Source organism: Erpetoichthys calabaricus, chromosome 2 (genome assembly GCF_900747795.2).
Source record: "Erpetoichthys calabaricus chromosome 2, fErpCal1.3, whole genome shotgun sequence".
Classification (NCBI taxonomy): Eukaryota; Metazoa; Chordata; class Cladistia; order Polypteriformes; family Polypteridae; genus Erpetoichthys; species Erpetoichthys calabaricus.
Genome location: NC_041395.2, coordinates 155,156,008 through 155,183,144, shown reverse-complemented (window position 1 = coordinate 155,183,144; position 27,137 = coordinate 155,156,008). Strand labels below are relative to the sequence as shown.

Sequence of the window (27,137 nt, the reverse complement as noted above, 5' to 3'; positions counted from 1 at the left end):
ACCTCATGCCCAATGCTAGCTAAAATGGACAAATCCCTGGATTGATGGATTTAATCATTAAACATCCTTTTCAGAGATATTGCGGTAAGGTGTCATCAGAATTTAATGGGTGTTCAAGGCAATTCACAACACAACGAAGCTGAACCTGTTCTCCCCGTGATAATATCTCACACTGCCACCAGGTGGATTCCTCCAGATTTACGTGAAGTACGCGCGCAAGTAGAAACAGTACAACGCTTGCGTAGCAGGAGCGTACTCTGCAGCATGCGTCGCGTCGCGTGAAGTATAAATCTGGCCTAAGAATGACCTCATTGTACTGTAACAGGCTCCAGCCATTATGCCACTGAATTAATTAACAGTTGAAATGCAACACTGCTCTGATTAGTGGGTTAGGAAAATGGATGATATGCAAATAGTCTTTTAGGGTATTCAGTTTCTTATTTTTTGTGTCTTTCTTTGTTTGAGTGCTAAAATAGTAGGATGTTGTATCGTGTTAGCCAATATGGATGCAATGAGAAGTCAAGCAAAAAGGGCTCAGGCCCCTTCTTCAGGCAAATTGTTGCCTCGAAAGCTTGCATGTTGTAAGCTGCTCAGTTAGGCAATGAAAGATATGATTTTGCTTGACTTCTCTTTCAGTGCTAAATAAAGCCCAAGCAACCTCTTGTTACCAACATGAACCAGCTTCACAGGAGGTGGAGAATTTTTCAGCATTATAACCTGACCATAAAGAATGACCCATTCTGTTGCTTCACATGTCACTCTGCAGCCTTGAACACTTGCCTAGTGTTATAAGCACCTGGAAGGAGGAAGATGTTTAGAGATAAGTTTTGATTGATGGTAATTAACGACGAGAGGATTGAGGCAGTTATAGGCAAAGGCAAATTTGTAAGTGAGGACAGGTGAGAAATTGAAATACCTGAGGAGACGGCTAAACTGTGAGACCAAAAACCAATAACACAAAGCAAAATCCTAGTCAAAAAAGATATGAAGCTAAAATTCCAATACTCTGTTAAGTTTCTTAGCCCTAACCAGCCCTACCATTAAATGTGTTTTTACCAGAAAGATCTAACACTAGGATACCAGCTGCTGCATGCTACCATTGTAAACAGTGGTGGTGCAATGCTTAAGTATAAAATGGGGCTGTAATGAAGTGTCTGTCACAAAGCCAAAATAAACAAACAACAAGAAATACCTATCTAAAAAGTCCACAGATATAATAAAAAATTTCATGACACCTAGAAGGTTTTTGCCAGCAGAGGCGCTGTGTGGTCAGGTAGCTGAGGCCTAATGGACAATTCCTTTATGTACTGAGCTTTGTTTGTCTCCATATTATTTGTCATGTGTTGATTTTGTTGACCTGTTCAGCTCTGCCATTCACCTTAGCCTTGTGCTGTTTTGTTTCTCTGCATACAGCCACAGTATTTTGTGTTCAATATTGTATAAAAACAAGAACTACTGTGTTTTGGTTGAGCTGTAGGACTCACTTGAACAACTAGCTGATTTGTCCAGTAGATATTGTCACAATCAGCAGATGTATAAAATTTCTTATATACAAGATGTGCTGCTGAATCACCCAACGTTTTACGAGCAACAAAGAAGGAAACTATGAAAGCAGCCTAATATACAGTATTTTGTTAAAAAACCTCACCAGGCCCTATTGGTAATGTGAAAATGAAGCTAAATGTGGGCTCTTTTTGGTCAAAGACACATGAGTGACACAAAACCAATGCAAAACACATTTTGCCTTCCATGAGTCCTGAAAATTAGTGGCTCAGTCTATAGCTTTATTGAGTTTCTTGTTGACCAATGATGTTGTAACTGTCACCATTTGGTGTGATTTTGAGTCCTTTATGGCCAACAAGTGTTTATTTCATTTGTTAGGTCCACTTCCAGCATTGCTAGGTCAGGCCACTTAGGTCAGAAGTCATGTATAATTGACTCAATGGGATAAAAGGATGACAAGTGCAAAGCCTTATCCAACCTGCAGATACCAAATCTCCAAAGTATTTAAAGTTTATGTTTTTGCTTTTTTCTCGCGTGTTCTTTTGGCTTTGACCCTCGATTATAGTCTTTTATATTGGGCTTCAGTTTTGTTTTGCTTTATACTTCTTTTTTACATGCAACTTCCAGATTTTGCTCAAAAATGTATCTGCCAGTTTGCAGAGAACTGTAAAAGTGCTGACAAGTTGCATCAGCCTGGGGGTGGCATCAGCACTGAGTCACCAACAGTGTGAGCTGACTTTCCAACATTCAGGTTAACAGCTTCAGCACCAGCTGTGTGCCACAGTCACTTGCCCTTCTTTAATGGCAGTGAGCTACCCAAAAAAATGACAGAAAAGCACAAAAGTCTACTGCATTGACACTGACAAGCACCACTCAGCGTTACATGATAAACTGTCAGTGTTTTGTTCATGAGAAATGTCTTTATTTGTCTGCCATTTCTGAAAGCCTGGCCCAGCTATCACTGATGAATACTTCTCCATCTTTATTTCATCCACCGCAGAGTTACATTAAATAGGTAATAAAGCCTTTGGTTCTGAGACACTTATTAATTAAATAGATGAGTCATCCACTTCTGAAGCTTTAGATAAGATCACTAGTTCATAAAAAGATAATAATTGTGTTAATCTCACCTTTTACAGGCTCTCACATTTCCTGCCTCTGTATTTAAATCCCTTCATCTGAGACTTAAGGCAGACATGTGAATATTTTGATACCATTAATTATTCTCACATATCATTCATGAATATTTTCTTCACTTTACTTTTGACTTTCAGTGCAAGTGTGCCCCAAAAAATCATTCCCTGGTCTGAGGACTCTTTGATCTTTGAAAGTTTGAACAGTGGTGTAGGGGAGATGGTGGAATAATGTTAGAGGAGAGGTCACATCATGTTTCCACCAGATTGTAAATTTCACCTTGGTGAAACAAGTAATGTCACTGTATTCTGTACATGTGACAATAAACTTGAACTTGAAAAGCAGGGATTTTCTGTTATCAATCTTTCAGCCTGTCACTTTCTCTGCTGCTGCTCTAGAGCAAATGTCACATTTACTTATTTTAATTCTTTCCAGGGTTGGTGTTGATCCTGATGAAGAAATGAAAAGAGAAGTAGACAATCAGGTAATATACACATAGCAAATTTTGAACTGAACTTCAGATTTTTCATTAACTTTACCACAATACCACACTGCTTTGGAAACCTGTGGCAACATAGTGTCTTAGTGCCTAACGAAGTGCCAGTCCCAGCAAAATTGTTATGCTGTATCAATGAGTAAACCCTTGGCCATACCTCTCATTTGCTATTACACTGCAACAATGATTGCTTGGTGACCACCTGAGGCTGTTGGCCTTTATGCAGGAGGTAGAGAAAATAATGGAAACAGCACATGAAAGAGGAGTTTAACTTTACATTACAATTATATATGCAGCTGCGAAAGGTGAGTCATATTAGGTCGACTGCCAATTAGCAATGTGTGTCAGCTATGAAAGAGGTCTGAAAATTAGCACTTGAATATGTGAGTTTTCAAAGCAACATGGGACAACTACTGTAACAGAGCTCCAAAGAGGCCAAATAGTCAATGCACTAATTGCAAGGGCTTCAGTCACAAAAACTGTGAAATTATTTCATGAGTCTAGGGTTATGGCCTTAAGAAATAATGACGAAATACAATATCATGGACAAACAACTTGGTAAGAGAAATGGCCCTCCCAAGTTGAAAGTCACAGACAAGGCTAGAAGGACCCTTTATGTGAGTTTTGCTAAATGCCACAGAAGTACATCCTCAAAACTTTACCACAGTATTGGATCACACCTTTGTGGCCCAGTCTCAACAAAAACTGTTAGTGTCATGAGCATCGCAAAGCTGGGATTTGTGGCAGGTCTCCCATTTGGAAAAAAAAAATCTTATATTCTAAGCCTTACATAAAAATATCTAAACATGGAACTTCCTTCAGTAAAAAAAAAAAAAACAATTAGTATGGTCTGATGAGTTTTCTTTAACACTGCAAGAAAGAAGAAGCTTAAGATCCAGTTGTTGAATATGGTGAGGGCAGCCATCTTCAGTCATAAGATCTATTAATTACTTTATGTGGTAATAAAAGCTAACAAATATGAGACTGTTTAACCAGATCAGGTACATTATATGATGCAAACACTGTTCCATCATATTGTTCTGTTATTCCAGGGCAATAATGCATACCTTTTAGTCAGCACTAGGTTAAACTCAAATAACTTCCATGGCCTCCCCAATCACCAATTCTATGCATCATGGAACCTTTATGGAAGGTTCTCAAGCTCAGAGTGCAAAGTCAATTTCTCCTTCATCACTCAAATAATTTGAGGCATTTCTTTTGGATGAATGATTTAGTATGCAACTATACTTGGTTCAGGATTTGTATGTCAGCATTGTAAGAAGCACCAAAGCTGTTCTGAAGGCGAATGGTGACCATGCTCTTATTAAGTCATTACTTTGAATATACTAGATACTAGTACTAGATGTTTCCATTATTTTGTCATCCCCTGGTATTTAAATAATTTCTTTAAACATAGCCATGGCTTAATTTAATCTTAATTTAAGTGACTCCACTAAGGTCGATTGATACCAGGAGCTTTTAGAAGCCCGTAATGTATACATACAGAAGATTTTCTGAGTTCTAAGATTTGGCTCTCCATCTGTATATTTTCAACAACAACATTGCAAACGCCAACCCTTTCTTTATGTTTGAATAATGGAAAAAAAAATCTACAACCAAAGAAAGTACAAGAGAAAGAAATAAAAGACTGTGTCAGGGGGTGCCAGAGAACACCAAACCCAAGACACAGTAATACGCCAGACGTTATATGAATAAAATAAATTATATTTATTCACAAGGCACTTCTTCTCTCCAACAATCTGCCACAAAATCACAATAAATTTCATAATAACTAGCAATTTGTCCTCCTCTTTTCCTCTACTAAGTGTTGCCCACTGCCTCCCAACTCTGACTTGTCCATGTGTGGCAGCGGACTCCTTTTTAAGCAGGACCCAGGAATGCTTCTGGTGTCATGCTATATCTTCTGGGAAGCACTTCTGCGCCATGAAGAAAGTAGGGTGGTCCTACCCCAACAGCACCCTCTGTTGGCCCATAGGTACTCCCGCAGAGCTGGGTTTCTGAACTTCACCTCCCAAGCGACCCTGCAATTGTCCCAACTAGATTCCTGCATGAGGATCACTGCCACCTGGTGTATGGAGGATGAAACAGCACCCTAATCTCAGCTTCCATTTGTCTATTTATTGAAACATTCCGGCCAGGTCCAAATTCATTTCTCTGCCCTCCTGGCAAATCTGTTTACATTGTCATGCTGGCCTCCCGACTGTGTAATGGGACAGCCTCAGATCAGGCCAGGATGCCTGTTCTCCTTCTACACAGGTTAAACGTCATCAGAGTCTCTTTGGTAGAACAAGGTGCATTTGGAAGACATAGATGCCATAGTCATAAATGACTCTGTAATACCTTTAGCTCACCAAATGTGTAGTTTGTTGGTGGCATATAGCCACTAAATATCAATTCTTTGGCAAAACATTAATAACGTTTTAAAATAAAAATAAACCTAGAGTATCATATTATGAGCATTATTATTTCCAGTGTAGCAGTGATTTAGATTGTTGGGACTGCACAAATGTGATTCCATATTTTATACAATTTGTTGATTTTATAATATTTTTCGGGGACACCATTTCAATGCCACTTTGTAGCATTATGAGAGCAGCCATTTTGTGTGATTGTTTGTGTTGGTGTTTCCATTTTCGGTTTCAATTTTTCACAGCACACCATTGGAACAATCTATTCATCCATCAACCAAATGTGCACATCTTTGGGATGCAATAGGGAAGCCACACAATTTACAGTAATGCTCTTACAGACCAGGCCAGGAGTGGAAGCCAGTCTCATGGAGCTGTGAGGCAGCAGCATTTACCTGTCTTTTGCACCCATGCTATTCTGAATAAATCACAAGGATGAACAGCAGTTTTTTCATTTGATCAATCTATAATGAGGCACACTGAAAATCATTTCAAGGAACTAATTAACATCAAGTTAGCAGTTTTCAGCACTCCATCAACAGTAAGCTCAGATGCTTTATTTTTTTGTAATCGATTTAGGGCTTAGTGAATGGGAATGGACTGTGTCTGACTGTAAGCAATGCCAGCTTTCTCAGTTCTGTTCCCCCTCACTTGGTGTACCATACATCTTTGCTGTTAATGCAAGTGGATTAAAAAGGTAAATCCTGGGGCCCCATCCTTAGCAATTAGAAGTGTAATCCGCCTCCGTTTCATGTGTTTAAGAATGGAAGCCAAAGATGAAGACTATGTCGTTTTAATGTAGAGAGTTAAGCTTCCAAGCACGCTTTAATTCAGCTGTTCTTTGGGAAAAGACAAGAGAAAAAAAATAATTCCCCAAAGCAGTTATTCAGTACTTGGTGGTATTTTCAAATCATACTTGTTTCAGTTTAAAAAGGGTAAAACTCTTTTTGTATCTGTAGTTCACCCACTTTTAAGGTTATCTTTCCCACTGAAATATCTGTATCTATGGCCTATTAGCTATAGATAATCTGAAAGCAAATCCATGCCTTAGGATCTTAAAATAAAATAGAATGAAAGCAGCAAACTTTTTATGTAAACTTTTCCTATTGGCAACATATTGGAAAACATATTCACATAGTCCATCCATCGTGGCCTTAAACACTTCCAGTGTGATTATGCAGTTGGCCGAAGCATTCTGAGACATATTTTTGTGTTTCCTTTAAGTTCCTGGTCTGGTTGTGAAGGTGTCCTACAGTGTGGTCCTTGCAGTAGGGCTTTCCTTACCAAATAAAATAAATCACGACTTCACATTTCCAGCTTGAGCCTGTTGTTTTTTGCTGTTAAGGAAGTGTTTAAGCAAACCTGACAATGATGGTGACCAGGTGTCATTTGCTGCATTGAGTTCTTTTCTGTAACATTGTCAGACCTTCAGGCTATAATATTCCTTTGTTTTCTTTTACAGGCAGCCACCGGGGATTTGGGGACAAGTGTGACACAAGCAGAAAGTGCATGGCTCTTCAGTATGTGGTACACCTTTGATCACAAGTATCCTTTTCATAATTCAAACCACCATAATTAAATTGTTTTTAACTTTGTGACTTCATCCAAATCACTCTGGTGAATCTGCTGTGGGAAAATGTGCTTTATGACATTAAGCTATAAGGAGTTTTGAGCTCTCTTTTGTTTGTGCTGAATGGTCTTTGTTACCTCCTAGCATGCCTCACTGCATTCTTGTGAACCTGCCGATGGATTCGACAAAAGTCACATCTGGCTTTTACTTTTGGGCTTTCCCCCTTTTTTCACAGTGGATTCCATACTTTTTTGGAAGCACAGTTGGTGAACAGAATGATGCCATTATAATGGCTGGTTTTGTCTTATGGTGGTTGGATAATTCTTTGCTGTAGGTAGACACATCTTTATCTGGGTATAGTTCTAAGACAGAGATTCTTAACCTTGATCTGGCAGTAACTTCCCTTTACCCCCACAAATCACCAGTCCAGTGTGGGTTTGTGTTGGTGGAGTTCACTTTCACTTCAGAACAAGTAGTTATCAATAAAAGTCCATGATTATTTTATAGAGCATGCTTTAAAGAGCTGAGATTTTAGCCAGTAATAGGAGCTGCAGAACCTGCATACGTACATCATTATTTGCATTTTTTTTTATCTTAAAAACTGGTCTGAAATTTCAGCAGCAAAGCTGCATCTTTTTTGGTATAATACTGTACTATGTAGACAAGGATATCCAATGAAAATTCTTCAACCAATATGAAAATAATACAAGTTGTGGGTAATCTAGATGGTTTAGCCTGATTTTGGTGTCTTGCTTTCATTTCCATAAAGCCGTCTAGCATGTCATAGGTTGGTTGCATTACAGATTCCACACTGCATATTGCCCAGGTGCCTTTCTTGGATGATGAGGTTGGAGGATCCTTTGTCCAGTTTGCAGCATTCCCCGTCACGATTTCAATGTATATGTGCACACATCTATCTTGGTGATAAAAAACTGAAGTCATTCAATTATGAATGGGAGGGGGCATCTTATCTCGGTATTAATGTGCTATTGTAATTTAAACAATCAGCAGTGTTGCTGATGTTCAATTACAGTGAAGATTTTAACAGCATCTTATGAGCATTTAATACCACTGCATACAATCAAGCTGAACTTATACAACAAAAGATTTCATAGTCAAACTAGAAAAAAGAAAAAAAAATCAATAAAATAAAAAGAAAGAAGGAACAAAAAAAAAAAGTGCTGTCACCCGAACTTATGAGCATTTTAAAGAGTAATTTTTAGAATGCTTTTCTTTGACTTATCCCGCCCCTGGTTTAAGAAAAACATTAACATGCATTTGGTTATTCCAGTTGCATAAGTCACTATTAACTGGTAGGCCACTGCTTTCTGTTTCTCTTTTCTCCTTTGATCATATCATAGCTAGTTACACTAAAGAAAATTCCTGCTAAGACAAATCTCTTTGTATTGTGTTAATAGCAGATTGGCCACAATTTCTAAGAGCATCAGATTAGAAATATTTTAACCGGAGCACATATACTTAACTTTACCAGTCTAAACAAGCATTATTATAAAAATAGCTTTAATCTTCAACTGACTATAATTGTACGTTTGAGTTTTGTTCTTGTTTTTTTGTCAAATAAAAGCCCAGAATGCTACATTTTAGTTAATCAATTTCCAAATTAGAATTACCCTTACTTTTAAACCACAGTTGCACTCGTTTTTATATTGACGTTGCCCATTGGCACTACTAGTGGTTGCCTAGAGCACAGCACAGTAGCTAAAGTGGCCTAGGTGAGTTACATGATTGCTTAGAGCATATCACCTTGGAAGGGGCATACTGGTAGTGTCCACCAGTTAAATATTTCATCTAACCCATGTTCTGATTTTCTTTATTATCTATCCATCAAATCTTCAGTAGTCTACCATGGTAGCAAGGCAATTAATAATTCCTGTATTATTATATGGGTTGGAGACAGTGGCACTGACCAGAAAACAGGAGACAGAGCTGGAGGTAGCAGAGTTAAAGATGCTAAGATTTGCACTGGGTGTGACGAGGATGGATAGGATTAGAAATGAGTACATTAGAGGGTCAGCTCAAGTTGGACGGTTGGGAGACAAAGTCAGAGAGGCGAGATTGTGTTGGTTTGGACATGTGCAGAGGAGAGATGCTGGGTATATTGGGAGAAGGATGCTAAGGATAGAGCTGCCAGGGAAGAGGAAAAGAGGAAGGCCTAAGTGAAGGTTTATGGATGTGGTGTGAGAGGACATGCAGGTGATGGGTGTAACAGAACCAGATGCAAAGGACAGAAAGATGTGGAAGAAGATGATCCGCTGTGGCAACCTCTAACGGGAGCAGGCAAAAGAAGAAAAAGAATAGTAAATGAAATGAATATTATTGTGGCTGTTTTTATTAGATAATAAATTTGTGTTGTTAATTGACACATTAATTTGTTATTGTTCTGGCAAACTTTAGTGAGAAAATTCTTCAGTGCTTTGTCAAGTCCTTTTGCATGTCATTGGAATGAGGTTTGATATCTACAGTAGGTTTTCGTTATACAGACAGTAGTTTAGCAGTGGTCTGATTGAGGAATTTGCATTTAAACTATTATGGGAGTAGGAATCCATGTCCATAATAGCAGAATCTACAACACAAGGAATAAGCTGAATGGTTAACCCCCTCGCTCCACTGTAATTTCCTTGCTGTATATTCTTATGTTCATAATGTATGCGCCCAGACTCCAGGAGACCTTCACAACCCACTTCCCAGCACGGTTCACTAAGTTATCAAGCTTCTTATCATTGTGTTATGCATGGGGCTTCGTTGAAATTAAAGCATATTTCTGTCCAGTCCACCTGATTGTCAGTTTTTGGTACTGATGTTACCCAACAGAAGAAGAGTCCAGTGTTTATAAATAGGCAAGTCCTTTGCAGCAGCTTTGAAGCTGCCTTCTCTAATGGTTTAGGGAGTTAAGCAGTGCCAGATTAGCACAGCTAATTTGGAGAGGAATAATTTTACTTTTTTGTCTTTCATTTTGCTTTATGAGAAAGGTTAAGCTCCTAACTTTTCTTCTAACACAACGTGATGCATCAAAAGCTTCTTCACTTCTATTTCATTGAGAGTAGGATCTTTTTCCTGACTGTAGTACCACCCTGTCCGTCAAACATAGCTGGCCTTTTTAATTGTAATCTCCGTCAGAATCAGGGAAGGCCCATCAACACTTATATCAAACAAACGCGGTACAAATTCCTTCCTTTTCTGACCTGTTGTTTTAAGAGTTTAATTAGAATCTTCTATTAATTCTTTTTTTTTTTCTCAGAAGATGAGCTTTAAAGTCAGCTCCTTGAAGCCGCACAGTCTTCTGAATTGTAGTCTAGCTACGCCTTTCCTTACTTAACTAGGCCCACTTCTTTCCTGATCTTCATGGTCAACCTTTTCAAAAATGCTTATCAAAGATGTTTCATGGTATGAATTCTCCCACAGAAGGATATATTCAGTGTCTTGTGACTCTTTGTTTTGAGACAGCTCCTTAATTATGCTGCTATACTACTTGAAAGTCAAGTTGTCAAATTGTGTGCACTGTAAGTATAGCTCCAACTGGCTAAATTGTTATGATCAACAGCATTTAAACAAACTAAACAGAATGGCCCCCATAACAAGAGATTTTAAATGAAAGATGGTAAAATGAGGCTTGCAAAGGTGTCTGTCTTGAAGACTATTTTTAAATCCTCCTACTGAGCTCAAAAAGACAGAAACAAGAAACATAATTAAGAAAATATTTCTGTAAGCTGGCAGAATTAGCTTTTGTGTAAAAGTTAGGCTTTAAATACTCAATACTTGGGTAGGGTGGTGTTCAAAAATCACTGACGCCATCCAGCATGGCACACCCACCCTTGGCTTTACTAGATCACAGAAACCTCAGGTTGTTCCCTTCTCTGCCTTCTTAAGGGTGCCTTTTGTTAAAAAGACTGGGTTTTAGTGAAATACAAATTATAATCCCTGTTCAGCCTTCATGAGACCCCCTGCTACCACCAAGCCACCTTCAGGAATAGTTTTGGTACCTTGTCAATGTCCTTTTGCACTAATCTTGATATGGTGCCTTGTGTGATTTTCTGCCATTCCACACTACCTGTCTGGCCCCCCAGTATTATCTCACCGTTGACATTGTTCATGTCACATTACCACCTCTTTTTACTTAGAATATCCTCTGCTGTCTATCACTCAGTATTTTACTGTTGGGAAGGTAGGCAATATAAAGCTCTGTGTGGGATTTTTTTTTTTTTTATTACTCAGATTTTTTGTTTACCTGTGTTTCATTAATCTAAAATATGCTAATCATAGTGTTTGTCTTTCTTTTTTTTGTTAATGTAGCATTCTAAACAGTGACTCTCAGTTCATTAAGGCAAACTAATGTATTTCCAGGCACAGCTTTGATTTTCAGATCCATTTTGTTGTTTGGTTGATTAGTCATATTGTATTTGTATGTGTGGCTCACTCCCTCTACATCAGTGTCTTTCTTTCTTCTTTCTTTCTCTCGCCCTCTTTGCCTCTCTGTCTCTTCTCCACACTTCTAATTATGGACTTGATTTGGTTTTGTTTTCCAACAGCAGTTCTGTTCATTAATCTTATGAAACCTGACAGTTCTTTAGTTCGGTAAGGACAAGGATCTGTGAAAAACACAGTAAACAAAGTGCAGCGATGTGGACTTTGTGTGAATTCTGATTTTAGTATCCGTGTGCTCAATTTGCTGTCATTTCTTGATTTTTTGTCAGGTCTTTTCCATCTTTAGGATCCCTAGTGTCTTCTATTTTTCATTTCAGCTAAAGGTTTAGTGAGCTTATGCCAACTTAATTTCATACTGTCCTCAGCTATAAATTGCTGCTATAAATTGCCTCACAAAATAAAGTTTATGTAGTAAAGTAATTAAAAAAACTACTTTTCTTATCCCTTTACTACCCCTTTTTACTTAGAATATCCTCTGCTATGTATCACTGAGTATTTTGTTGAATACTTATTGGTCTTGGAAAGTAGGCAATATAAACTCCATATGGAGCTTTTGTATTTTTATTGCTCAGATTTACATTGTGCTCTATATTCCATCCATTCATTCTTTTATCCCTTTTCAGAGCCACTTAATCCAGTTTACGGTTGCCAGTGGCCAGAGCATACCCTAGCAAGAAAACTATATAGATAGGACAACAGTGAAAAAGGGCTATATGAAACTGTTGAAATAATGTTTTTGTATAATTTAAGGGATCACATTCTTAAATGATTTATTAACAGTTTTATTTGTACTTTTGACTGACTACTAGTTGTTTTGTAGATTTTTTTCAAGGGCTGTCCTGCCTAGAAGGCACAACTGGAACCAAATAGCAGGTAAGTGGTGGCAGAACAGTGCCCCAGAATGGTTATGCACATGCCAGCACAAGTAGAATTCGATATTCATATCATCAGATGGTAGCTTGTAATGTTATTTTTTCAGGCCACACAATACTCCTCCTGTAAGTGACCTGAATGGACATTCATTTGAGTAAACTAGTTCCTTTGTATGTAACTGAGACCAGGACTGCGGATGCCTAGAAAACAATAGCTGCCAAATGACAGTTCTGGTTGTTTGCCACAAAAGTATTAAGACTGAATTTTTCTGAAAAGTGACCTTGGGAAAACAAGAGATGAAAGGTGGTGTTTGAGAAAGTGGGATAGCTAACTTCTTATGATAATTTATAAAATGCCCCCATTAGTAGGGCCAAAAGTTTGTTGTATGTTTCTGTCATTTTAAGTATCAAGACTCTCCTCAGTGAAAGATGAGTCAGGACAAGACACTGTTGTAGAATGTTCCAGAGAAATTAAAAAATACGGAAGTCTTGTATTGATTAACAGATAAGTGCATAGAATGGATGGACAAAGGGAGAACACAAAACAAAAACATTCTAATAAAGATATGACAAAGCAACATGCCTGCTACCTCTCTGGCTCTGTCTCAGCACATACAAGTCCCTGATCGCCAGGCAGGGTGCTTGCTTCTCTCACCTGCTATGTCTATACCCCCTCCTCCTCACACCTGTGAGTTCTTAATCTTCCACACCTCTCAGTTTTGTACTCAAAAGGTTCTTCTGATTCAAGGTGGTTTTATGCCCCATTCTTGAGTACTGGGCAAAGCCTGGAATCACTTTTTTAGCACCATGGGTGATTGTTGTTCTTCTCCAGGGACACCAAGCTAAAGCCCCAACTTCCTACACCTCTCAAGATTTCTACTTCTTTAACCAGGCCTCAAAGGAAGTTCTTCCGTTGCTAGTCCTTTTAAAGGGAAACATGGTTACTATCCTCCCAGCATGTGACTATGGGCTTTCCTCTTTTGGCCTATTCCCAGCATTTTGTAGCCTCCTTTTCTTTTTCATTGTGGAAATCCCTGGCATGAGTTATGCCCCGAGGAAACATTGCCTATTTCTTCCAGGTTACCCATGTCTGTGTTTACCAAATACTGTGTTTCATATATACATTACATTTACAGACGTGTTATTGCCAAGTGGGACGCTTCTTGCTGTAATTAAATGATAGTGTGTACTGTCAGTTTCCATGCATGATTGTCTTTTTCTCTTAGGGCCTCACTGTGTCTTTCTCATTTTCATTGCTACTTTCCCCTGCAACCCCTTGTTCTTCATGCCACTATTGCACAAGGTGTAATGATGTTATGGCCAAGTGAATGCCAAAGTGGAGGGAAACTGTCAAAAATCCTGGACACACAAACAAACTAATTTTAAATTAAAGTACTTTAAGAAATTGAAAAGAAAAGGAGTTAAATTACAAATATAGTTGAAAAAATGAGAAACAAAAAAAAATTAACGCAAAGAATACAGGGATAAACAGACTTAGCCAAAATATTAAAAAAATGAGATATTCAGAAATTAAATGGTGAAAGACTGCTAACTAAACAAAAGTATGAACAACAGGGAAGAGTAGAAAAATACAGAAACTATCTAATGTCACTGCAAAGATGCAGTGGTTAAAAGAGGCTTATATTGTTTCCTTGTCCTGCCGAAACCTAAATAAAGTACCTGGGGCCAGTTACCTAATAAGGGGTCTGTCTCCTCCACCATCAAAGACTATTATATAATTAAACATAGAGAGCGCATAATTAAACTACTGTAACAATAAAAAAATTAAAAAGAGGGTTAACAAAAAAACTAAATTATCAGAGATTAAACAATAGTAGAATGTTTCAGAAAAGGCAGAGAAAAGAAAACAGAAACAGAAAGTGAAACCCTGTAGTTAGATCTATGGGAGACCATAACTAAATGGTGAAGGATTATGAACAGTTCCACAGCACCATCAGTTGGCTCCAAGTAGGATCCTGAACTGCCATGTAGGTCAGGTCAGGTCAGGTTGGGGAGCATGCACTGGTACAGCACATTGCCGCACCCACCACACACCAAAACAGCTCAGGATCCTGGTTAGCAACCTCCCAGGGAGACAGGCGGTCCAGTCCCACCCTTTCTCTGCCACAGCCAGGTTTTACATGGGTGTTCCCTTGGCTTGGTCCAGCCACTCGGGTCCTCAACATTGAGGATCTTGCAAGCCAGATCACCCTTGGGGAATTGCACCACATGGTCATAGTGCTGTAACTGACACTCCCTTACAATGCAGGTAATGTGCCTCAATCGGGACTCCATAATCAACCGCTCAATCAACACAAAGTCAAGCCAGTGGTACCCAAGGATTTTCTGGAGAGACACTGTACCAAAGGAGTCCAGTCTTCGTCTCAGGTCACTGGATAGCGCCCATGTTTCGCAACCATATAGTAAGACAGGAAGCACCAGTACTCTAAAGACTTGGACCTTCATCCTTTTGCATAGATATCAGGAACACCACACACCCCTTTCCAGCAACCTCACGACCCCCCCATGCTCTCCCAATCCATTTTCTGACTTCATAGGAAGAGTCATTAGAGACATAAATGTGACTTCCAAGGTAAGTAAACCTCTTGATAAGGTCGACACTCTCTCCACAGACAGACACATTGCTGATGGCTGTGCCCAAGAGGTCATTAAAGGCCTGGATCTTGGTTTTTATCCAGGACACTTGCAAGCCCAGACACCCATGTAACCAGACTGAAAATATATATGCCCAACATGTGTTCTGTTATCAAAGTCCAAAAAGGGAGGGTTTACAGAGCCAACAGTTATAATTTTCTCAGCATCAGTAAAGGTTTAGGCCAAATCTCCTCTGTTTGGTGTAATAACTATGCATTGTGAATTCTGGCTCATTTCCTACAAGGTTTCCACACTGGCTGAATAACCATTCTTAGAAGAAGAATATGAAGCTGTGTAATTTCTTGTGGTGCATTGGTGGGGTGTCATCTCTCAAAAGTCTAACAAACTGAAGCAGACAGAATCCATTTGTGGTTGCAGAATGATGGTGGGATTCTCATTTTTAGAGCTTTAATTTGGTATCTAAAATAAACACTAAGTACTTCTTTTGACTCTGCAAAGGAGGTCCACACTCCACTGTGTGATAACTGTGTCAGACATCTACAGGCTTAAGTCACTGTGCTGGAGCTTACACAACATCTGTGGTTTTACAGTGTAAAGAGTACAGTCACATTTTTCACTGTTATTTTAATGGACAGTTAATTTCAACTGATGTTCAGTGTTTACCTCATGGTAATAAGCTTTTATCACCAAGCTATTCCATTTATTAGGTGTCACCTTAATCACTCTTTGTAAACACACCACCTTACTGCTGCTTATACATTATTACCTATTTACGCTTGGTGTTATTATGACTACTTAGCATTCCATTAGGATTCCTGAGTTCACAATCGAATGTTAATTATATAGCATTGATTTATTGTGCTGCAAATTCTAAGGAAAAGTATCCGTCTCGAGAATGGGGCAGAATGTGAGCTTTTCACCTACGCAGACTTTTTCTTTAAAGTTGCATCAGCTGTGTTTAACACATTATCCTTCAAAAGAGATCATCTAAGCTGAAATTTTAAATAAAAAAAACTTTAACAATAATATGCATACAACTAAGTAATTAACACTAATATTACAGCATATATCTTATACTAGTTGAAAATAAATATATAATATATTGTGCTCCATCCAGGTTTGTGCCCAATGTTGCCATATTTGGCCCTAGACACCTGTACCACTGAATTGGTTTTTTAAAATGTAACATATGTTCAACACAATATTTTTTAAATATTGTTTTGGTTGTACTCTTAATGTCTAAGAGTGGTAGGGTGGCACATTTGAACTCTAGCCTGGTCAATGTCTGTGTGGAGTCCATGTGAGTTTTCAAGTTCCTCTCTATACTAAAGACATGCAAGTTACATTGTGGGGTGCTATATGAGTTAGTGCTCCCTGTGGTGGGCAGGCACTCTGCCCAGAATTGGTTCCTGCTTTGTACCTGAAGCTAATTGAAGTGGACTTGCTGTAATTGATTAAGCAAACTCAAAACAATGGATGGATAATGGAAGGACTAGTCAATTTTTATACTATACAAATGAACTGTCTTTCATTATTGTGAAGTTACCAGTGCCATTTGGTTGGCTGCAGTGTCTTTTATTTATACACCTTACATCTAACCACTTTGTAAATATTATACTTTTAAGTAATCAGTAGAATTGTGTTATATATGAAAATCCCTTTTGATTATTTATGCTTATAATATTTGCGTTTTCCATGGATGCCAATTTGGTACAATGTTAAAATGGGAAGTAACCAAATGCAGCCCATTCTTCAAGGAGTGTGAAAATGAAATTCCTCCTGGTATTCTGAGAGCTAAACAGTTAATTTACATAATTGGTAAGACTCCCACTCTTTCCCAATGTAGCCAAAATTTGCATGCCTACATGTATTTTACCTATGGTGGAACACACCTGCACCTGCTAATGATGGTTTACCACAACAGGAAATGGCATAGCTCATGGAATCAGAGCAGCACTCGTGATCCTGAGTCTCCCAATGCCACTTTTGGGAGGCTTTCTGTTTTCAGGCAGGTCCAGGTTTGTGCATAGCACATTGATCCTATTGGCTACATCAGTATAACAAGCGAGGGAACATTCGTTCCATCTCTTCATATAAATAATAATGCCAAGAAGTTAATGATATCAAGGCAGGTACATTGGCTACTACAACATACGGGAAAGGTAAAACAAGAATGAATGCAAAGTAAATGTGAACATGTAATTAAATCAGACCATGGCTGTCCCTTATGCTTGCTACACACACATAATTTGCTGTCTAATTGGGAGCATTGATTGCTCAACCCTACTGCCAACCTCCAATGTCTGTCATCATACTAGCTTCTCCCTTCTGCCAGGGACCCAACTCTTTCATGACAGGATACATGAACTCAACTTTTTTGGCCATCCATTACTTCTCAAATGCCATTCCACATCTACTAGAGTGAAACACAAATATAGTTTGTGGTTTCTACAAAGAGAACCAAAGCTCTCCTCAGCCCCCCAAAACAGTCCTCTTGATAATTCCAAATAATTTTGTGTACTAGAGTAATATATTGTCATCGTAGAGCAGGAGTGGCAAACTCATATCCTGAAGGGTAGCAGTGGCTGAAGGTTTTCATTCCTGCCTCTTGCTTTAATTAGTAGCCAGTTACTAAACTTGCCTTAATTATAACTGACTTCTTTAATTGTTTTTTTTTTCATTATCTGGCAGCCGAACAATAGAGGGAATCAAAGCAAACTAACAGATGACCAGCTAAATCGGGTCACAAATGCTCCTGCCATAATTTTTACCCATGTAGCTGTTAATGAGACCCTCTATTTAATTCTATGACTTGTTAGTGTTGTCATTTTAAAAGATTTTCCAAAGATTTGTTTTTGTTCTGAGATCACCATCCAAATGTTTTGTGGACCACAATGGATTAATATTTCTCAGACCTTCGCTTTTTTCTTCCAAATATTTTTATTGAGACAGCTATTGAATAAAAGACACAACTGCAAATGGAATCTTAATTAGCTATGTCACCTGTTGGCTCCCTTTGAATCTCATTATTGGTTGGCTTCTGGTTAAAGAAGAAAGGAAACATTTTAAATGCAAGCCATTTAAAATCAAGGCATCACTGTATGTTCCATTAGCATTAGTATTTCGTTTATAATGGAGAAAGTGACTGAAATGAAAACCTACAGTCATTGCAGTCCTCCAGGAGTTTGACACCCATTTTTTTGATTTGATATACTTTGTTAATCCCCAAGGGGAAATTCTCTTTTCTCATGACCCTTTGGGGATCCGAGCAAAGGATCAGCCATTGTACAGCACACCAGGAGTAATTTTCTGGTTAAGGGCCTAGTTCAAGAGCCCAGCAAAGTAGGATCCCTACTGGCAGTAACAGGATTTGAACCAGCAACCCTTCAGGTACCAGTACAGATCCTTAGCTATTGAGCCACCACTCAAGTCCATTCTTATCTGAGATTGACTCTCTTTGATTTGTGTTTGACCCTTTTTTGATATTTGTTTAAAGGTCAAAATTTCCATGGTCAGTGCCATAGTGACTGTATAAGATAATAGTCCAGTTATTTACAGTATGAAATTATTTTTAAGGATAATATCAGTTGATATTAATATTGTACAGCATAAGTAGTCCAAAGACATGCAGGTTAGGTGTATTGGCGATTCTAAATTGTTCCTAGTGTGTGCTTGGTGTGTGGGTGTGTTTGTGTGTGTGCCCTGCAGTGGGCTGGCGCCCTGCCCAGGGTTTGTTTCCTGCCTTGCACCCTGTGTTGTCAGGGATTGGCTCCAGCAGACCCCCGTGACCCTGTAGTTAGGATGTAGCGGGTTGGATAATGGATGGATGGATGGATAAGTAGATCTCATGGGTGCCAATTTGCAGCAGGATTATAATCCATTGATATTTTACATTTCTGGTACATTCACTATCACCTCCAATATGTTTCAATCAGTAGGCTGTGACTTGATAACAAATAGTAACTAAAACTACCCAAATCTCTTTTTCTTAGTTCTTGTGTGTATCATGTAGCTGGAAAAGGAAGACAATCTGCATAAAGCTTCGTTAAGATGGCCCAACCGTCCCAGGATTGAGGCCAGTAAGCAGCAAAATCTTCACAAATGCATACTTCTTCTTATATAAATTATTTATTGATATTGGTAGCTGCAACTCCAAGCATACTCTAACCAATATTTTTAGAACATTGAAGCAAATATGCAGACAGCTGCAAGATTTTGTTTTTTTTTTAATGATTAATAGTACAGTACTTGTTATTTGAACATTATTGATGTGTATGATCTATGTGGTTTTTTTTTTTGCCTACTCTTTCCAAAAAATGTGGGTTAGTTTGGTTAGTGACTGGTATGTATGTGTATGATGGACAGGCACCTCACCCATGGTGTTAAGATATGGTTCTGTTTGACAGGCAGCAGAAGAACATTGCCAATATAAATATTCACTTTGTTTGCCATATGAACTTCCATGACATCTGGGCTAAGCAAAACAGTGAGCAGCACACTGTGATCCAGAGCAGAGGCATGTACTGAGGCATATCCTGTTCCCTGTAGGCATTTTACAAAGCAGTAATCAGTTCCTGTATTGTAAAGTGCATTTTGTTGTTGTGCTATGCAGCCAAACTCAGAGCCATTTCATTACTCTGTATTTTACATAGCAACACAAGCAGCAAATATTTTGTCAAAGTGCCTACTTTGCCACTGACATCATTATAGTCAGTTCATACAACCATCTGTCTATTCATGTCCACATTCACTTGATCATGTTCAAGCTTGCAGGGGGCCAGAGCTTCTCCTTGCAGTGTCAGTGATGAGGCAGGACTACGTCTTATAAGGGCTCCATCCAATCACAGTGTTCATTTACACACACGCACATACACCCGTGCTCACTAACACAAGGCCGAATTGATTACCAAACACATACACATCTTTGTGTAATTAGAAAATAAAATCTTGGAGTACTTGGAAATAAATAAATAAAAACATAAGCATAAGGTAAGCATGCAGACGCCACATAGACAGTGCCCACACCAAGATCTATTTAAATCCAGAACTATTTACTTTGGAGAGTCTGAAGCAGCAGTGCCGACCACTGTTGTTATTGTCAGACAGACTTTATGTTGTGACTTTACCTTTTGTAAAAAATCACAATGCCACCCCACCCCACCATTCCCCCTAAGGTTTGTTTTGTGGAGTTTTATGTTTCTTTTGTCCGTTGTCCTCAATTATAAAATTAATTTGGACTGCAGTACTTCATATTGCCATCACCTAGCTGGTGTTAATCAATGACATTCAGTTCCATTTTACTGTTTTCTTTACATTGATGTGTTTATATATGTAAATGTTACATTCTTTGTAATTTACTGTTATCACATTTCAAGTCTAAATATGTGTGAATGCTCTGAGCCTGCACTCATTGAAAAGCACTGTGCGAGAACTGAATTAAATAATTTACTGCATCTTTCATGGGTAGCAAACAATTCCACTGCAATCCAATAATTGTTGCTTATATGTGGGCACTGTGCAGGGCTCCTTCAAACATTATTCACATCTGACTTTATTTTGTAGTATTTTTTAGACCAAGTCTCATAACAAAATGCCCACATTTTCTGCATTATGAAAATAACAAAACTGAAGCTTGTCTTTTATTTTATGTTTCATCTTTCATTCTTCTTTTTGGTCACTATCTGTGTGGAATTTGCATGTTCTCCCCATGTCTATGTGGGTTTCTCTCCAAGAACTCTAAATTACTTCTCACATCCTATAGACATGTAGTCAATCTAAATCAGTCTGCCATAAAATTCATAAGTGTGCTTGTTTCCTTGTTGGTTCATGATATGCACCCAATACTTCCCTATTAACATAAATTGGCATAATTAAGGTACAGAAGATATTTTTCTTAATAGGTTAGGAAATATCCTAAACAAAAAGACACTGATGTCCATTAGCTGGAACTTGTGACAGACATTTTAAAGTGTAACTAAAATTATAATGTGCTAAGCAGGACCCAGTCTTGGAGCCTCCGTTATAAAGCTTGCATATGGGCAAATTTAGGCTCAAAATGTGCATACACAATTTCTCACACAAATGCTAGGATTTATAAAAGAAAACCTGACAGGGGAATGTACATATATTTACAGCACTGGCAAAATGAGGACTAGCACACATTATTATAATATGGTACAATAAAGGTTTGGTGATATCAATTATTATTGTAATAATAATTATATTATAATTAATGTCACCGAACCATTGTTATAATGTTAACATGACAAACATATTAAACCTCAAAAGTGTCGAACATGATGTACAGACTGTATTTAAGTTCCCTTTTGCACTGCTGCACATTTGCACTGAAGAACTTTTTTATTTTTTCTTCAGTTTATATCGGCTACCTGTTGTTACTTCTCGCATGATCTTGTACACTCAGTTGCAGAGCGCAGGCAGATGCTTTTGAATGCAAGTGGTAGGGTCTCAGTGTGTCAGGAGGAAGGCCGCTGTACCAACCAATGAATGTCTGCAGCATCGTGATTGCATATGTATGAGGTTGATTAGCATTGAGGCATGTTTAGGAACACAGTGATTGTGATTTTTAAAGGGTAAGTTGCATAGAATGTGCATATGTCAGGTTTTATAATTCAGATTTTTTTTTTTTTGGTGTACATATTTTCCTATGTTTTTTTGCTCTTCACAAATTTTCATGCTCAAATCCATGCAAAGTTTCATTAATGAAGCCCCTAGATGATAAGTCAGTTCATTGCAAGGAACACTCACGCCTTCACTAATCTGACTAACACACACATCTTTAAATGTTGGCCGAAACTGGAATCTCAAGAGAATGTACAGTAAGCAGACCAGAAGAGAAGTCAGGACTCTGCAACTGTAAAGTAGCAATGCTTCTACTATCCCATTGTACCAGCCTCCCGCTAATATTACAAAGAATCAAACAATGCATTAAAATCAGCCCATTTCATTTAATTTATGCCTTTCATACTTTGCAGTAGCATTGAGCACTTTGTAGTGCAATTAGCCAAATTACAATGCACAGCAGATCAAGCATGTATATATATATATATATATATATATATATATATATATATATATATATATATATACTGAATATCAAGTTCTTGGGCAACGATAGCATCAAACCAAAAGAAAATTAAAACTCATAGATTAAAGATTCTGTTTTCAAAATGCTGAGAAGGAGTTCCTGCAATCAACTCATTTTGTATTTGATTGCAGAAACAAGATGCAGGAAACTTGCCAATGTCTTATCAGCTCTAGTAGAATAAATAATATGAAATGACCACTCATCAGACTCTAGTGGTTTTACAGTGGAGCATACTGGTAAAGTGATGTAAAGGGTGAGTAGCAGGCCATTGCACTTAGAGTACTGCAGTGCTGTTTTTAGTTTCTGGGGGCTCTGGCGGTTACCAGGCCAGGAGAGGGGCATTGGAATTAATGCCTTGTCCTACAACAAGCAGGAGCCTAGAGGAGGATACTGGAATAGTGTAAACTATATGGAAATCTTAAAAAAAGAAATTTGGCCTTTACAGCATTTTGGTCTAGTCTGACAAGTGTTTGTGGAGGAAGGTACTGAGAAGAGAATAAAAAGGACTTCATTTCAAGTTTCACTTTCATATTCTTAGAATCATGACAAAAACAAAACACTAAATCTTTAACAAAAGTGGAAGCAAGTGCCAAACAAAGGTGTTGTGGGGACACTAAGTTTATAATACATGTGGAGCTGTTAATCCTCACCTCTCCTGTTACTGTTCTTTCAGGACACTGATTCCTGTGAAGATACCAAAATGTCACTCATTCCTCTGGAGGCTTAAAAATCAGCAGGGTGCACCATTAGTCAGCTGTGAATGCAGCAAATCTTTTCATCTCCCATAGATCTTGACCAGTACACTCACTGCCATATTCATGCAATCAGACTTTATTTTATTGTTTAGCAGTAGGCAATATATATACTGTATATGTGTGCGTGTGTGTGTGTGTAGACCATAATACTCTTTTCTACTCAATCTATTAATCTTTTCTTTTTATTTGCCAGTTTCAAATACAGTATGGCTTTTCCCTGTTGCAGATGACACTAGTATTTGGTGTGTATTTAAAGAAGACGTCAGCTGAGGACCACTAAGGCATTTGTTTCTTATACTAAAGACTCTGATATTTTTATCTTCTTCAGTTGCCCACCTGGGTCTTCCCCTTCATTTTCTCTCCTGGTTAGATCTCTCAAGACAGTAATAAACACCTTTGTGTGAACTCTTCATTTTTTGGCAATCTGTCACATCGAATAACTTCATACTGCAAAAAAAAAAATAACAAACTGACAGGTTTCTTGAGAAAGCTGTTTCATTTTGGACATTTTAAACCCAGAACTGAACTTTACAAATGCCAGTACCTTGTAACACAACAACATTCATTTATATTGCATTGTACACATTTATAAGTGCTTTACAAGATTAAGAAAGAAAAAATATAAAATGAAAATTAGGCAGTACTAATTAACAAAGGTCTGATGGCCAGGGAGGACAGTAAAAAAAAAAAAAAACTCCTGATAGCTGGAGAAAAAAACAAATCTGCAGGGGTTCTGAGGCCATGAGACCACCCAGCCCCCACTAGGCATTTTTACCTTATATATATGACCTCAGTCGGTCCTCATGGTATTCAGGGTTCATGTGGAAGAATTAGACAGTGATGCTCATGTGGCCCTCTGGCCTTCAATCCATCAATGTAAGAACCACAGAAAACTGGAAAAAGAACAGCAGAGAAGGTAGGGGTTAGTATGGATTTCAGAGCCATGAATAAAAAAGAAGATAATTAAATGCATATACAGACTATCAGGGTTACACTAAAATGAAACTATGAGAAAGCCATGTTAAAATAATGGGTTTTTAGCAGTTTTTGTAAAGTGCTCCACCATATTAGCCTGGCGAATTTCTATCGGTAAACAACTCGAGGATTTTAGGTGCATAACAGCAAGTGAACAGCAGCCATACCACATGTGCTTCAGAACAGGTCATCCACCTGAAGACCTGAAGCTAAGCAAGTCTGAACCCAGCCAGTACGTGGATAGGAGACCATCAGGGAAAAGATTGGGCTCCTGCTGGAAGAGATATTTGAGAGGCCAACAGAGGACACCTACCCTGTTGTCTGTGTGTGGATCCCAATGCCCAAGTGCAGTGACGTGGACACAGTACTGTTAAAATAGCACTGCATTTCAGATGAAAAGTAAAACCAAGGTCCTGACTTTCTGTGATCATTAAAGGTCCCTGGGCATCTTTTGTAAAGTGTATGGTGTATCCCAATGTCCAGGCTAAATTGCCCTCCACTTTCTAGGCGTTCTGGTCTCCTAATCATCCCCTATTCCAAATTGGCCTCTTCTTTCACACTTCAACCACCTAATAGTGCTGTTTCCACATTGGAGCAAAATGGCTGCCATTATATCATCCTGGTGGATGCAGCACATTGGTGGTGGTGGTGGAGGAAGTGGCTCCCTACTCTCTATGCAAGTGCTTTAAGTAGTGAGAAAAGTGCTGTATAAATGTAAGGAATTATTATTATTAACAACAGGATGACAGGTTTCAGCGGTGGTAATGGAAATGCAAAGGTTTCTGTAATAACAAATTTGCATTTAAAATGACTAATTTGCTAAGAAGGTTTACCATTAGGGCACAGAAGGAATGGCTACTGAAAATGAGGCTTTGCAGTCATATGTGACTAATAAATAAAAAATCAGTAATTTCTAGCAGTAATTGCCATTAGCAACACTTGTAATGTGTTGGCTATATTTTTAAATCATTTTCAATCAATTGGATGGTATCTTGATAAAAAAGGGTATCAGTTTTTTACTGGCAGTGTTTATAATGTGAAAATGCTTGCATGTATTTTATTGAAAACTTGAGGATAAGGATAATTGGAAGAGTCCAATTCATATTATAGACTTGATGCTGGTTATTAGTGATAGCAACCTTCCCAGCAATGAACACAGCAGATAAAAAATATTAATCTCCAAGACCCACATAATATGGACTGTACTTCCTAGGTCCAAGGTGATGAATTGACCATGAATTGAGAAGTTAAACATCGCAGATACTTGCTGCTGTCCTGACAATTTCTCGATATACTGGGAACAAGGCTGCAAGGAAAGGGATATACAATGGAACAGAATTTTATAAATCCAAAAAACTGGTTGAATATTATTGTATGTAACCACTTGAACAAATAAATAAATAAATAAATAGTATAATTAAATATATATAACATGTCTTATTAAGAGTGGAAACCTGTGACCTTTCAGCCTTAGAAGAAATCGTTTTGTTGCTACAAGTGTAAATATCTGGGTCAGAGTGAGTTTTATTAATCTCTGCTCTGATTGACTGCAAGCCAATCGTTCAAGTAAACCAAGCAAATGTCCTAGAGAACCAATGTCCATGCACAGCAACAGCATCTGACCTTTCATATTCCAGAATGATTAATAATTGCTCTTTCTACAATAAAGATGAGTTTCATGGCCTGAAACAAAATTTGTGCATTGTCATCTATGACCTCTCTGCTTACATATTTCTAAAAGTCTTTACTGTTTGGTGGACTGCCAGAGCCCTTACCCACCCTGAGTATGGAAAGACCGGTTGGAGAGAGTGTTTTCAAGTCCGTTTCTTCCCCGGACTGACAGAGAGCAGCCCCCTTTGCCTGCAGCAGGGCCACGGGTTATGAGCATGGAAGTTCAGCCCTGCTGGGGCCTATGGCCACCGCCAGGAGGTGCCTGGATTTTTACAGGGCCCTATTTGGCAGCACATCCACCATACCCAGAAGTGCTGCTGGAAGAAGCTCGTTGGGCACTGGTACTCCTTCCGGGTGCCCTAAAAAAGGAGCCAGTCACCACCACTCAATGGCCTGAGTCGGGAGGAAGTGGACGAAGCTCTTGAGGAGGAGTGGAGGCATAAGGACTGGTTGCAAAGGGACTGTGTTTTGCTTTGCCCTTTGTGCATTATGTGCTGGACTGTAAATAAACCGAGTGGTGTGTGGCAAAATTGTGTTCTGTCTGTGTCGGGGAGACACAGCGGCTGTGTGTGCCCTTGGGCTTCTCAACTGTAAAGTACCCTTACATTTGTGCTTTGAAACATACACTCAGTATGGTGCTGTGCAGTACAGAGCCCTTTTCCAGTGCAGTCTCTGACCTGTAATGATCTTACTATACATAACTAAAAGAGTTTTAAACAGAAAAAGGGAGGGATGAAGAACAAGAGTACACAGAGTATCAAACTGACAGATCTGAATAGCAGTGCCTGCAGCCTCTTTGCTCTCACATATACAGGTTTGGGATCTTGTCTATCAGGTAGGGTGGTACACTACCTGACACCAGAAAGCACTCCCAGACACCAGAAAGCACTCCCAAATTCAGCTCTCTCTTTCTATAATCTTATGTCACCAGTTGAAACCTGGCTTCCATTCACTTTTAAGCTCTAGACTCGGTGAGGCTTTGAGACAGAAGAAATTATAATCTCTACTCCCAGATTACTGTCTGCCAAGACCAACAATTACTTCAAGTTTAGGGGAAGCCTGTTTTTTTCCACATGGATACCAGACTAGAGCTGCCTCAGATGGCATTGGGTGTCCCAGCACATTGTCCTTTCAGTTGTTCTTTAAAGGCTCCTCACTTTCTCTCTTTCAGCCTATGCCCCATGCCAACCTGAAGGTCCTTAACCAACTGTATCTTTCTGTTTATAAAGACAATCTGACATCCCAGATATCTGATGGGTTATGTGCCTGTTTTGAGTCCTGGTCATCTTTGCCCACTTCTTCCCAATTCACCCCTTTCTCTTTTCTTCCTGGGTGCACCTGTTTATAGTCTTTACAGTGCCCATACAGGGCACCGTCATGGTGGCATTCATCATTCCTTTTCCCAAGCCCATCCCATCACCCTTTCCGGCTGTAAATCATTTTTTTCTTGGCCACCCACCTCAATATACATTTAAATCAAGTGTAAATAAGAGTCAGAGACATCATACAACATCTGGGACATTTCCATATATATTCACACATACTGTTCTTAGTTAATAGTTCAG

The 27,137-nt window shown here is 38.6% G+C and overlaps 1 protein-coding gene across 2 annotated transcripts in view; it reads left to right on the top strand.

The window, feature by feature from the left end:
- LOC114643509 (sodium/hydrogen exchanger 9) overlaps positions 1–27,137 on the top strand; it is a 518,850-nt gene that overhangs the window by 407,649 nt on the left and 84,064 nt on the right. For both annotated transcript variants that reach the window (XM_051922914.1, XM_051922913.1), the window contains exons 13-14: positions 3,073–3,121; positions 7,025–7,107. In XM_051922914.1, the coding sequence (XP_051778874.1) occupies positions 3,073–3,121; positions 7,025–7,107 (132 nt within the window). The remainder of the gene's footprint in view (positions 1–3,072; positions 3,122–7,024; positions 7,108–27,137) is intronic.